The sequence below is a fragment of the Pan paniscus genome, chromosome X (genome assembly GCF_029289425.2).
Source record: "Pan paniscus chromosome X, NHGRI_mPanPan1-v2.0_pri, whole genome shotgun sequence".
NCBI classification, from domain to species: Eukaryota; Metazoa; Chordata; class Mammalia; order Primates; family Hominidae; genus Pan; species Pan paniscus.
The window spans coordinates 68,196,754-68,212,101 of NC_073272.2; the positions used below are offsets into that span (position 1 = coordinate 68,196,754).

The 15,348-nt window shown below is 40.1% G+C and overlaps 1 protein-coding gene across 3 annotated transcripts in view; it reads left to right on the top strand.

Annotated features, from left to right (window-relative positions):
• Positions 1–15,348, top strand: part of YIPF6 (Yip1 domain family member 6) — a 78,949-nt gene that overhangs the window by 50,642 nt on the left and 12,959 nt on the right. For 2 of the 3 annotated variants that reach the window (XM_055106095.2, XM_055106096.1), the window contains exon 7: positions 840–4,633. The exons of the other annotated variant lie outside the window; for it this stretch is intronic. In XM_055106095.2, the coding sequence (XP_054962070.1) occupies positions 840–1,228 (389 nt within the window). In that variant the 3' untranslated portion in view covers positions 1,229–4,633. Of the gene's footprint in view, positions 1–839; positions 4,634–15,348 lie in introns of those variants that run through there. 3 annotated transcript variants of the gene reach the window in all.

A 15,348-nucleotide genomic window follows, 5' to 3' on the forward strand; every position in this document is an offset into this window, starting at 1 on the left:
GGCAGGAGCTACTGCGCCCAGCCCAAAGATTTTCTGATTTGGGATTGGTCAAGGTTTTCTTAGCAGAAAAGACAACATTTTCCATTTGTTGGGGGTTCAGGTTTCTGAAAAACAACTCAGGGACATATGTTAAGATTTTATCTTTAGTTTCTATAGGGAACCAAATATTCTGTGGCTCTAACTTCCTTGGCTATTATTACCTTCTTGCTTATCAGGTTGCTTATTTATTTTTCAAGGCTAGCCAGGTGCCTGGAATTTCACTTGAAGGAACACAAGGTTTTACTTTATTTTCATTCTTGGGAAACCCAGCAGGCCCACAAGAAGGGTCCCTGGCTCTGTCTCTGTTTGGCCATTATGAATAATGCAGCTATGAACATTCTTGTTCAAGACTTTTTGTGGGCTGTGCTTTCATTTCTCTTGGGTAGATACCTAGGAAGGGAACTGCTGAGTCACATGGTAAGTGTATATTTAACTTTGTAAAAATTTGCCAAATAGTCTTCCCAAGTAGTTATACCCATTTACACTCCTACTAGCAGTGTTTGAGAGATCCATTGCTCTACATCCTCACCAATACTTGATATTTATAATTTTATAAACTTAGGCTGGGTATGGTGGCTTATGCCTATAGTCCTAGCACTTTGGGAGGCTGAGGCAGGAGGATCACTTGAGACCAGGAGTTCAAGGCCGGCCTGGCAACATAGTGAAGAATAATAGGCTTGTGTATGAATGACTGTTAAGTAAATGGAGATATAAATGAACAAACATATAATTAAGACTCTCAAAGTAAAAATAAATGCAATTATGTATTCAGATTGTTCTTTTTTTTTTGTTTTGACAAGGTCTTGCTCTGTCACCCAGGCTGGAGTATAGCGGCGTGATCTTGGCTCACTTCAGCCTTGACCTCCCAGGCTGGAGCCATCCTCCCACCTCAGCTTCCCAAGTAGTTGGGACAACTGTCATGCACCACTATGCCTGGCTATTTTTTAAGCTGGAAACCATCATTCTCAGCAAACTATCGCAAGGACAAAAAAACCAAACACCACATGTTCTCACTCATAGGTGGGAATTGAACAATGAGAACACATGGACACAGGAAGGGGAACATCACACACCGGGGCCTGTTGTGGGGTGGGGGGAGTGGGGAGGGATAGCATTAGGAGATATACCTAATGTAAATGACGAGTTAATGGGTGCAGCACACCAACATGGCACATGTATACATATGTAACAAACCTGCACGTTGTGCACATGTACCCTAAAACTTAAAGTATAATAAAAAAAAGAAGAAGAAGAAAACCCTGAATCAAGATATCCCAAGGAATATCCCAATTAGATCTGACCTAAATATATGTCCTAATTCTATGGAAAACTCAACTACTAGCATATTAAAGAAAGATACAAACAAAAAAATTTTTTTTTTGTAGAGACAAAGTCTTATGTTGCTCAGGCTGGTCTTGAACTCCTGGGCTCAAGCAATCCTCTTGCCTCAGCCTCCCAAAGTGCTGGGATTACAGGTGCGAGCCACTGCACCCGGCCAGCTTGTTCTTAATAAACATTTGTCAAATTGGGTAAAAATGCAGCTGCCTTAGAAAACGGTTTGGTAGTTCCTCAAAAACTTAAACATAGAATTACCATGTAACCCAGCAATTCCACTCCTAGGTATGACCAAAAGTATTGAAAACAGGTACTCAAACAAATACTCATACACAAATGTTCACAGCTACTCAAAAGTACTGGTTCACACTACTCAAAAGGGGGAAACAACTCATCAACAGATGAATGGATAAACAAATTGTGCTATATACATGCAAATGGAATGGTACTTAGCCATAAAAAGGAATAGAGTACTGATACATGCTACCATGTGGATGAACCTCAAAACATTATGTGTAGTGAAAGAAGCCAGAAACAAAAGGTAACATATTGTAATATTCCATTTATATGAAATATCGAGAATAGGTAATTCTAAAGCTGTCTAAGAAGTGAAGAGCTAGTAATGTTTTATAGGAAATAGGTCCCTAATAGGACCAGAATCTGGAGACCTGCACTGCTCTGCCATGTCCCATTTTTTTGAAGCTTCCATCTGGATCCATGCAGAAATGCTGGAAAAATAAGCAACAAGTGGCCTGCAGATGAGGTGACAGCAAAACAACAACAACAAAATCCATAGTGTTTGATCTGTATTTGTTAATTTAGTATATTTAGGGAAGGTAGTTGGGGATTAAATGGAACTAATATTTATTCAGTGTCAACTATGTGTCAGGTACTGGGCTAAGCATTATACATTTATAATATCTTTAATTTATACAATATTTATAAACCTTTAGTTACATGTAACAGAAGCTCAACTAGCTTAAGAAAAAAAAAAAGTACTCATTTAACTAGGAAGTCCGAAGGGCTGGGTTAGCGTCAGGCACAACTGGATTCATGTGCTCAAACAATGTCATTGAGATTTGTGTGTTGGCCAGGCATAGTGGTTCATGCCTATAATCCCAGTATTTTGGAAGGCCAAGGCAGGAGGACCACTGGAGCCCAGGTGTTCAAGACCAGCCTAGGCAACATGGTGAAACCCCATCTCTACAAAAAGTCAAAAGATTAGCTGGGCGTAGTGGTACGTGCCTGTAGTCACAGCTACTTGGGAGGCTGAGGCAGGAGGATCACTTGAGCATGGGAGGTCCAGGCTGCAGTGAGCTGTGATTGCACCACTGCACTCCAGCCTGGGTGACAGAGCAAGACCCTGTCTTGAAAAAAAAAAAAAAAAAGACTTGTGTGTCTGTGTGTCTTCTCTCTGTCAGCTTTAGGGGTTCATTCTCAGACTCTCTTCATGGTGTTGCAAATATAGCCGCCAGCTACTCATAATGTACATGGTCCTTAGAACTCAAATTATACTATCTGAAGCACAGGACCTTCTCTCTCACAGCAACAATCCCCTTCAAAGGTCTCTGATGAATCCTGCCTGGGAAATGTGTACTCACTTGGCTCACTATATCCAAGGGAATTGGAGTAATCAGATTGCTCGTTTTGGGTCGAGTGCCCCTCTCTGTGGTAGTGGAGATGAACTCCTACCGATTGATCACTGGTAGGAATCACATAGCGGAGGAGGGGCAGGTCCCAAGGGCAGGTCCCAAAAGGAAGAGATGTGAGGCATAATTTCATTGTCAAGTGGGCATATCATCCCCATTTCACAGAGAAAGAAACTGAGGTAAAATGCCGTTCTCTACATTACAGACCTAGAAGATTAGAGATCTGTGGGTTGGAAGAAGCAGCATGAAAAGTGGAAAAAGGTTTGGATTGTGGATCAGACAGACTGGGTTTCACCTGGCCTTGACCATTGACTATATACATATACAATTATGGGGAGTCAATTCCACTTAGTCTCATATTCCCCATATGTGAAATGGGAATAATGTCCCTAATTCTCAATTCATTGTGAGGATTAAGCGAAATATGTATGTGAAAGCACTTTGTAATAAAGTACTATATAAATTTAGGATGTATTATTTTCTCTAGTATATTTGACAATGGGAACAGATATTTTACTTTATGTGAATTATCGGTTTCATTTTCATACATATTCACATACAGTTAAATTGACTTTTTCTTTTTTGAGACAGATTCTCACTCTGCCACCCAGGCTGGAGTGCCATCTTGGCTCATTGCAACCTTCGCCTCCTAGGTTCAAGCGATTTTCCTGTCTTACCCTCCCGAGTAGCTGGGATTACAGATGTGCACCACCATGCCCGGCTATTTTTTATTTTTTTATTTTTAGTAGAGACAGGGTTTCGCCAGGTTGGCCAGGCTGGTTTCAAACTCCTGTCCTCAAGTGATCTGCCTGCTTCGGCCTCCCAGAGTACTGGGATTACAGGCATGAGCCACCATGCCAGGCCTAAAATTGACTTTTGACAGGGTGTACAGTTCTATAGGTTTTAACATAGAAATAAATTTGTTTAATCAGGATACAAAACACTTCTATTCACCAAAAAAAATCTCTGTAGTGCTATCCATTTATAGTCACATCCTCTCCCTACCCACTAAACACCGGCAACTGCTGGTTCTGAACCACTATGGTTTGTCTCTTAGAGAATACTATAGAAAGGGAATTATGTAGTATGTAACCTTTTGAGACTGACTTCTACCACTTAGTATTTAAGATTCATCCATGTTATTGGATGCAGCAAGAGGCCATTGTCCTAAGTGAATTAATGCAGAAACAGAAAAACAAATATGGCATATTTTCACTTATAAGTGGGAACTAAATATTGCATACACATCGATGTAAAGATGGCAACAAAAGACACTGGGGACTATTAGAGAGGAGAGGTAGGGAGTGGGGTAAGCATTGAAAAAATAACTATTGAGTACTATGTTCACTCTTTGGCTGGTGGGTCCAGTTGAAGCCCAAACTTCAGCATCACGCAATATATCTATGTAACAAACCTGCACATGTATCCCAATTCTAAAAATGTTTAAGAGTCATCCATGTTTTTGTGTGAATGTATAGCTCATTCCTTTTTATTGGTGATTACCATCCCATTGTATGGATCTACCATTTTTGTTTATCCACTCACCAGTTAAAGGACATTTGTGTTGTTTCCTTTTCTGTGCTATTACGAATAGAATTGCTATGAATATTCCTGTTGAGTCTTGCGTGAATATATTTTCCCTAGGGTAATTACCAAGGAGTGGGATTGCTGAGTCATGTTGTAAATGTGCAGCTTACTTTCTAAGAAATTGCCAAGCTGTTTTCCAAAATGGCCATATAATTTCGTGTTCTGACCAGCAATGTGGGAGAATTCTAGTTGCTTTGCATCCTCAGCAGCATTCTGTATTGTCAGTATTTTAAAATTTCAGCTATTCTAATAAGTGTGTAGTGGCATCTCATAGTTACTTTGATTTACATTTCACTAATGGCTAGTGATGTTTAACATCTTTTCATGTGCTCATTTGCCATCCATATATCTTCTTCTGTGAAACATCTTTTCATGTCTAGCCCATTTCCTAATTGGATTGCTTGTACTTTTTCTGTTCAGTTTTGACAGTTCTTTATATGTTCTTCACGAAAGTCAATTGTCTGATGTGTAATTTACAAATATTATCTCCCAGTCTCTAGCTTGTCTTTTTACCCTTTCAACAATATCTCTTGCAGGGTAAAGATTTTTAGTTTTGATGAAGTCCAAATCATCATTTTTTATCAATCATGCTTTTTGTGTAATGTCTAAGAACTATTTGCATAACCACAGGTCATGAATATTTTATTTTTTCTGGTAAAAGTTGTATAGTTTTGTGTTTTATATTTAGATCAGTGGTTGTTAACCAGGTGCAATTTTGCCTGGGTCAGGAAGGATTTAGATGTATGGTACACTTTGAATTAATTTTGTGTAAGGTGTCACTTTTAGGTCAAGTTTCATTCTTTTGTATGTGAAGGTCCAGTTGTTCCAATACATTTGTTGAAAGGACTGCCCTTTCTCTGTAGAATTTGTCTTTATAACTTTATCAAAAATTAATTGGCCATATATGTTGTTATGTTATCTACTTCTAGACTCAATTTGGTTCCATTGATTTCTATGTCTATACTTTTGCTAATACAACCTAATCTTCTTGATTGTAACCCTGAAATTGGGAAGCGTGACCATGACCAGGTGTGATTTATCCCAAGAGTGTAAAGTTGGTTCAACATCCAAAAATCAATATAATACACCATTTTAATAGAATAAAAGTCAAAAAGCACATGATCGTCTAAATAGATACAGAAGGAGGATTTAAAAGTATGCAACATTCCTTCACCCAACAAATGGAAGGAATGTCCTCAACCAGATAAAGGGCATCTACAAAAAATCAACAACCAACATCTTACTAAATGACAAAAGATAGAATGCTTTTCCCCTGTGATCAGGAACCAGACAAGGATGTCTGCCATTGCCATTTGTATTCAATGTTGTGCTGGAGGTCCTATCCAGGACAATTGGGCAAGAAAAAGAAAAAAAAAAAAGGGATCCAAATTGGAAAGGAAGTAAACAATAAACTATCAACAAAAATCTATTGTATTAATAAAAATCTGTCCCTGCTAAGAAACGAGTTCAGATTGATGGTGGTGTTTAGTTCCTTTATATCTTTGATGATTTTCCACTGACTAGTGTTATCTTTTACTGAGAAGAGTGTTGATGGCACCAACTATAATTATAGTGCCTTCTATTTTTCACTTCAGATCTGTGCATTTTTGTTTCATGTATTTTGAAACCATGATTTTAGGTGCATATACATTTAAGATTGTTATGACTTCTTGGTGAGTGGACCCTTTTTTCATTACGAAATGTCTCTCTTTTTTCTTTGTAATGTTCTTTGCTCTGAAGTGTACCTTGTCTAATATTAATATAACTACTCCAGCTTTATTTTGATTCGTATTATATGGTATATCTATTTACTTTTAAAATCCCTATATCATTATATTCAAACTGAGTTTCTTTTAGCAAGCATTTCGTTGGGTCACATTATTATTTTTATCTATTCTGATGCTCTCCATCTTTTAATTGGTGTGTTTAGTATATTTACATCAGATGTAATTATTGACTTCTTTGGGTATAGGACTAGTATTTATTTCTTTTCTTCCTGTATTTTTCATGACTACGTTTTTCCTTTCTGCCTTCTGTTGAACATTTTTAGCATTCCATATTAATTTTACCATATCTATTTGCATTTTTAGCAATTGCTTGAGTGATTACAATATACAAACCTAACTTTTAACAGTGTATTTTTCAATAATATTTTACCACTTTAAGTGAAATCTAGAAACTTCATAATCTCATAGATTCCTTTCCCTTCTCTCATTTATGTTGTAGTTGCCTTATTAATTACAGGTACATAAACTGAAAACTCCATCATCAGGCTGGGCATAGTGGCTCACGCCTGTAATCACAGTGCTTTGGGAGGCCAAGGTGGGAGGATCACTTGAGCCTGGGGAGGTTGAGGCTACCATAAGCTGTGATCATACCACTGCACTCCAGCCTGGGCAATGGTGTGAGACCCTGTCTCGAAACAAACAAGCAAACAAACCTCCACCATCAGATAATGGTATAATTTTCTTTTCAAGTATGGAACATATTTTAAAGAACTCAATACAAGAATGATCTATTATTTTTACCCAGCTATTTACCACTTCTGTTGCTCTACCTTCATTTTTGGTGGTCCAAGTTTCTTTCTAGTATAATTTCACTTCTGTGTGAAAATTTTCCGTAGTAATTATTTTACAGCGTATCTGCTGGCAGTGAATTCTTAGGGATTTTTTAATCCAACAATGTTTTTATTGCAATTTTACTCCTGAAGAATATTTCAATCAGATATAGAATTCTAGGACAATAGATATTTACTGTTGTTCCACTTCCTTCTTGCCTTCCTAGTTTCTGATAAGAAATTCAGTCATTCTACCATTCTCAGCAAACTATCACAAGGACAAAAAACCAAACACTGCATGTTCTCACTCATAGGTGGGAATTGAACAATGAGAACACATGGACACAGGAAGGGGAACATCACACACAGGGGCCTGTTGTGGGGTGGGGCGAGGGGGGAAGGATAGCATTAGGAGATATACCTAATGTTAAATGACGAGTTAATGGGTGCAGCACACCAACATGGCACATGCATACATATGTAACAAACCTGCACGTTGTCCACATGTAACCTAAAACTTAAAGTATAATAATAAAAAAAAGAAATTCAGTCATTCTAATCATTATACCCCTCTAAGTAATACATTGATTTTGTCTGGTTACTTTTAAGATTTTTTTCTTTGTTTTAGTGTTCACCAGTTTGATTATTATGTGTCTGGGTATGTATTTCTTTTTTAAAATTTTTATTTCTTAACTTTTTTTTTGAGACAGGGTCTCACTCTGTTGCCCAGGCTGGAGTGCAGTGGTTTGAACATGGCTCACTGCAACCTCCACCTCCTGGGCTCAAGTGATCCTCTCACCTCAGCTTACCAAGTAGCTGGGATTACAGGCATGTGCCACCATGCCTGGCTAATTTTTGTAGTTTTTGTAGAGATGGGGTTTCACCATGTTACCCAGGCTTGTCTCGAACTCCTGGGCTTAAGAGATCTTCCCACCTCATCCTCCCAAAGTGGTGGGATTACAGGTGTGAGCCACTGCGCCCAGCCTGGGCATAGATTTCTTTGTGGTTATTCTGCTTGGGGGTTGATGAACCTCTTGAACTTATAGCTTTATGTCTTTCATCAAATTTGAGAAGTTTTCAGCTATTATTTTTCAAAATTATTTTCTGCATTTCCCTTTTTCTTTTTTCCTCCTCAGATTCTGAGGAATGTTAGGCCATTTGGTATTATCCTGCAGTTCCTCAAGGCTCTGTTAATTTTTTTACAATGTTTTCTCTGTGTGGTTTAGATTGTATCAGTATTGCTTGTTTTGCCTTCTGCCTCAGGTTCCAATATGGCTCAGCACAGCACTATTGCTAATCCTGTCTTTATTTAAATTTTGATACGTTACTCATCATGAAGTTTTTGTTTTAATTTTGATTTTTAAAAATTATGAAATTAAAATATTTGTCTTGATTACTGAGTGTTTTGGTACTCCTCCACCCCCACTTAAGTTTTGTGCCTGAGGTGATTGCCTCACCTGTATCTCCCTAGCTTTGGTCCTGTCGGATAATTTGTATTGATCTATATGATCTTCAAGCTCACTGATTCTTTCCTCTGTTATCTCCATCCTGCTATTGAGCTCATTCAGTAACTTCTAAATTTTGATTATTTTATTTTTCAGTTTTAATAATTTCCACTTGGATTTTCTTGATAGCTTCTATTTCCTTGCTGAAATTTTGATCTTTCAGTTTGTTTCTAGGTATTAGCACTTGCTTATTAAAATGGAATTTTATATGAGCTGCTTTAAATTATTTGTCAGATGTTTCCAATATCTGTATCTTCTCAGTGTTGACATCTGTTGATTCTTTTCCCTTGTAAGTTGAGATTTTCCTGGTTCTTCATATAACAAATAATTTTGAAATATATTCTGAATATTGTCAATATTATCTCATGAGACCCTGGGTCCTGTTTAAACCCTAAGGAGAATGTTGATAGTTTTGGTTTTAGCCAGCTATTGACTAGTTAAGTTCTGACCCACCTTCTATGGGTTGCAGTTTCAGTGTCCATTCAGTTTGCAAAGCCTTTGCAATGCTATTCAGATCTGCCCAACTGTGTAGTGGTGTTCTATTCTTTCCTTCCTTCTCAAAATCTGTATATGTGATTTTGGATCAGATCCATGCATATGCAGCTTGAAGTGTAAACCCAGCAGTTCATAAGTAGCTTTAAAGATCACTTTTCTGAATTCCTCCCTCTTCATAATCTTCCTGATACTTTCTGCTTTTCTGGAGCTCTCCTTTTTGATCCTCCAGCCAGAAAGCTGAGACTTTAGGAACTCTACATTGTCCTGTACTTCCTGCAACTGTGCCCATATTTGGGCCAAGTGGCAGAGGACAGAGAGAGGAAAAAATGCAAAGAGGGTTCATCTCACCTGATTGGGACCACCACAGCTCTGATGGAGAGGAATATCTCCCTCTCGGTGTTTTGCATTCTATGGGCTACAGTTGCCACCACTGCCACTAGGGATTGGGGCACAAGGAAATGAAGAAAAGGAAACAAAGGACAAAAAAGAAAAATGGAGGATTTTTGCACTGTCTCTGAACATTAAGAGACCCCTTTTCAGCTCCTTGCACCAGAACTACAGGGCTTCTCCTGAAATTCTGTCTCCACTAATGCCCACTTCTGGGTTTTTGGCCATGTTGAATTCAGACTGGGGGATACTGAATGGAAGAAAACAGTAAACTCACTGCCAGTGGTTGTCCTACTCGAACTCCAGTCTTCTTTCCTAACCCTCCTGCTACTGTTTACTTTTCAGAATCCTCCATTTGGCCAGGTTTTACAGCTGTGTTCAGTGGGAGAGACACTGTAAAATGAGCTTACCCAGAATAGGAATTCCTAATTGTTATTGTTATTATTATTATTATTATTTTTAAAAAGATTGCTACTTAAAATGATTAATATTATTTCAGAAATAAACACAATGATGGTTATCCCAGTGTCATGAGCACAGACTAAAAATTCTTAAATTACTGGCAGTACTATCTGGACAACTCCTGAAGACCCCAACTTACTTAGACTCATGCTTACTTTGCCTTGGGAATCTTTGTGACTGTTCTACTCGAAGATGATGTTAGAAGTGAAGAGAGTGGATGAGTGACAAATGCAAGGTTTTCATAGGCCTGAGCACTCGAAGAAAGCCTTATGGTGTACTTGGAAATAGTTTTGTGGCTTTTTTTCCTCTTCTTAAGCCAAGATATCCCCAATTCAAATGAAATATGTATTGTATAGAAGCTCACTATGTCAATAAAAGAGGCGGAGCAGCTCTGTATAAGGCGAAGTCGAGCACCTTCCAATGCCTCATTAAGCCCTTGGACTATATGGAGCTCATTAAAAATCCCTGGCATGGAGCCAGGTTTTGGAAACATACGTGACTATTTGTGCCACTTTGAGTAAGTCACTTCACCTCTCTGCGCTTCCTCATCTGTAAAATGTATCTAATTATACTTATCCCACATATCTACTGTGAAGATCAAATGTGCTTTCATGAGTTAAACATCTGGAAAATAACAGGTGCTTACTAAATGATAGTCTTTGCTCTTTTAAAGCCATACATTCTCAAGATACATTGATAACACTACTGCTAGTCAGGCTGAGCATAGATATGTCTTTACTCAAACTTCTCTTGGATCTTCAAGACAGAAACTTTCATCTTGTGTTGTTTAAAGCATTCTAGTCTTAGACAAACCTGAGTTTGAATCCAGACTTTTCTGCCAGTAGCTCTGTGACCATGTAGTTCCTTCTTCCTTGTTCTGAGCCACAGATTTCATACTGTAAAGTGGATATGATAAAAGTGTTTACTTCAAAGGATTTTGTGAGTTTTAACTAAGCTAATGCACTTAAAGCACTTAACATGGTGACTGACATATGCTAAAAATTGGCATAAAGATGTGGTATTTTCTGGGTGAGATGACAGATAATGTTATGCAACATGATTCTCAGAAGATCCAGGGTTGTCTGACTCCTGTGTACTCGCCTCTCTTCTGGCCATGTCTAGCAATACCTGGGTTGAAAGCTCTGCTAATCCATGAGAACTATTGTGCATATCAGTCAGGCCACTTAATTTCTCTGAGCCTTCCTTTTGTCCTGCTCAGGTTAGAAAACTCTGCTTGCCTGTCCTAGCCATGACGTACTGGGAGAAAAGGAGGTGCGTGTGATGATGTAAAAATATGTCCACAGGCTGGGCGTAGTGGCTCACGCCTGTAATCCCAGCACTTTGGAAAGCCAAGGCGGGTGGATCATGAGGTCAGGAGTTCGAGACCAGACTGACCAACATGGTGAAACCCCGTCTCTACTAAAAACACAAAAATTAGCTGTATGTGGTGGCATGCACCTCTAATCCCAGCTACTCAGGAGGTTGAGGCAGGAGAATCACTTGAATCCGGGAGGCCGAGGATGCAGTGAGCCAAGATCACGCCACTGCATTCCAGCCTGGGTGACAGAGCGAGACTCTGTCTCAAAATAAATAAATAAATAAATAAATAAAATAACTATATCCACAAACTCTTTGACACTCCTCCCTTCCAAAGGCAGGACCTAAATCCTACTCCCATGAGGATTTGCTCCTAATGAATAGCACGAAGCAGTGTGCAATTTCAGAGATTTAAGAGACTAGGTCAGAAAAGGCAGTGTGGCTTCTTCTGAGCTTTCTCTTATGGATCAGCAACTCTGGAGGAAGTTAGTTGCCATGTCATGTGGACGCCTAAAGAGAGCCCTGTGTGGTGAGGAACTGAGGCCTCCAGCCAACAGCCATGTGACTGAGCCATCCTAGAAGAAGATCCTCTATCATCATTCAAGCCTTCAGATGACAGTAGACTTGCTTATATCTGTTTTTTTTTTTTTTTTTTTTGAGACAGCGTCTTGCTCTGTCACCCAGGCTGGAGTGCAGTGGTACGATCTCAGGTTACTGCAGACTCCACCTCCCAGGTTCAAGAGATCCTCCCACCTCATCCTCCTGAGTAGCCGGGACCACAGGTGTGCACTACCACTCCGACTAATTTTTGTATTTTTAGTAGAGATGGAGTTTCACCATGTTGGCCAGGCTCATCTTGAACTCCTGGCCTCAAGTGATCCACCCATCTTGACCTCCCAAAGTGCTGGGATTACAGGTGTGAGCCACCACACCGGGCCTAGACTTGCTTATATCAATGCAACCATATGACAGATCCTGTATTAGTCCATTGTCACACAGCTATAAAGAACTTCCCAAGACTGGGTAATTTATAAAGAAAAGAGGTTTAATTGACTCACAGTTCCTACATGGCTGGGGAGGCCTCAGGAAACTTTCAATCATGGCAGAAGGGGAAGCAGGAACGTCTTACATGGCAGCAGGCAAGAGAGAGCATGTGAAGGAGGAACTGTCAAACCATTAGATCTTGTGAGAACTCACTCACTGTCATGAGAACAGCAAGGCAGAAACCACCCTCACAATCAAATTGCCTTCCACCAGTTCCCTCCCTTGACATGTGAGGATTATGGGGATTACAATTTGAGATGAGATTTGGGTGGGGACACAGAGCCAAACTGTATCATTCTGCCCTGGCCCCTCCCAAATATCACATTCTTTTTACATTTCAAAACCAATCATAGCTTTCCAACAGTTTCCCCAAAGTCTTAACTCATTCCAAAGTTAACCCAAAAGTCCAAGTCCAATGTCTCATCTGAGACAAGGCAAGTTCCTTCTGCCTAGGAGCCTGTAAAATAAAAAGCAAGTTAGTTACTTCCAAGATACAATGGGGTTACAGGCATTGGATAAATGATCCCATTCCAAATAGGAGAAATGAGCCAAAACAAAGGGGCTACAGGCCCTGTGCAAGTCCGAAATCCAGAAGAGCAGTCATTAATCTTTTGTTGTTGTTGTTGTTGGAAGACAGAGTCTTGCTCTGTTGCCCAGTATGGAGTGCAGTGGCATGATCTCAGCTCACTGCAACCTGTGCCTCCCAGGTTCAAATGATTCTCCAGCCTCAGCCTTCCAAGTAGCTGGGATCATAGGTGCACACCACCAAGCCTGGCTAATTATTGTATTTTTTGTAGAGACAAGGTTTCACCATATTGGCCAGGCTGGTCTCGAACTCCTGACCTCAAGTGATCTGCCCGCCTCAGTCTCCCAAAGTTCTGGAATTACAGGCATGAGCCACCATGCCTGGCCAGCAGTCATTAAATCTTAAAGCTCCAAAATTAATCTCATTTGACTCCATGTCACATCCAGGGCACGCTGATGCAAGATGTGGGCTCCCATAGCCTTGGGCAGCTCCTTCATGGGCTGGCGTTGAGTACCTGTGGCTTTTCCAGGTGCATCATGCAAGCTGTTGGTGGATCTACCATTCTGGGGTCTGGAGGACGGTGGCCCTCTTCTCACAGCTCCACTAGGCAGTGCCCCAGTGGGGACGGTGTGTGCGGGCTCCAACCCCACATTTCCCTTCTGCATTGAGCTAGCAGAGGTTCCCCAGGCTGCAGACTTCTGTGTGGACATCCAGGCATTTCCACACATCCTCTGAAATCAAGGTGGTTGTTGCCAAACCTCAATTCTTGACTTCTGTGTATCCACAGGCTCAACACCACATGGAAGCCACCAAGAGTTGGGGCTTACACCCTCTGAAGCAATGGCCCAACTTGTACCTTGGCCTCTTTTAGCCATGACTAGAGCTGGAGTGGCTAAGATGCAGGGCACCAAGTCCTGAGGCTCCACACAGCAGTGGGTCTCTGGGCCCGGCCCATAAAACCATTTTTCCCTCCTAGGCTTCTGGGCCTGTGATGGGAGGGGCTGCCATGAAGGTCTCTGACATGCCCCTGAAGACATTTTTCCCAGTGTCTTGGCCATTAACATTCAGATTCTCGTTATTTATGCACATTTCTGCAGCCAGCTTGAATTATCCTCAGAAAATGGGTTTTCTTTTTCTTTTCTTTTTTTTATTATACTTTAAATTCTAGGGTACATGTGCACAACATGCAGGTTTGATACATAGGTATACATGTGCCATGTTGGTTTGCTGGACCCATCAACTCATCATTTACATTAGGTATTTCTCCTAATGCTATCCCTCCCCCAGCCCCCCTACCCTGCGACAGGCCCTGGCGTGTGATGTTCCCCACCCTGTGTCCAAGTGATCTCATTGTTCAATTCCAACCTATGAGTGAGAACATGTGGTGTTTGGTTTTCTGTCCTTGTGATAGTTTGCTGAGAATGATGGTTTCTAGCTTCCTCCATGTCTCACGGATGAAGTAATCCTTTTTTATGGCTGCATAGTATTCCATGGTGTATATGTGCCACATTTTCTTAATCCAGTCTATCACTGATGGACACTTGGGTTGGTTCCAAGTCTTTGCTATTGTGAATAGTGCCACAATACACATATGCGTGCATGTGTCTTTATAGTAGTATGATTTATAATCCTCTGGGTATATACCCAGTAATGGGATTGCTGGGTCAAATGGTAATTCTAGTTCTAGATCCTTGAGGAATCACCACACTGTCTTCCACAATGGTTGAACTAATTTACACCCCCACCAACAGTGTAAAAGCGTTCCTATTTATCCACATCCTCTCCAGCATCTGCTGTTTCCTGACTTTTTAATTATTGCCCTTCTAACTGGCATGAGATGGTATCTCATTGTGGTTTTGATTTGCATTTCTCTGATGACCAGTGATGATGAGCATTTTTTCATGTGTCTGTTGACTGCATAAATGTCTTCTTTTGAGAAGTGTCTATTCATATCCTTTGCCCACTTTTTGATGGGGTTGTTTGTTTTTTTCTTGTAAATTTGTTTGAATTATTTGTAGATTCTATGTATTAGCCCTTTGTCAGGTGGGTAGATTGCAAAAATTTTCTCCCATTCCATAGGTTGCCTGTTCACTCTGATGGTAGTTTCTTTTGCCATGCAAAACTCTTTAGTTTAATTAGATCCCATTTGTCAATTTTGGCTTTTGTTGCCATTGCTTTTGGTGTTTTAGTCTTGAAGTCCTTGCCCATGCCTATGTCCTGAATGGTATTGCCTAGGTTTTCTTCTAGGGTTTTTATGGTTTTAGGTCTAACATTTAAGTCTTTAATCCATCTTGAATTAATTTTTGTATAAGGTGTAAGGAAGGGTTCCAGTTTCAGCTTTCTACATATGGCTAGCCAGTTTTCCCAGCACCATTTATTAAATAGGGAATCCTTTCCCCATTTCTTGTTTTTCTCAGGTTTGTCAAAGATCAGATGGTTGTAGAT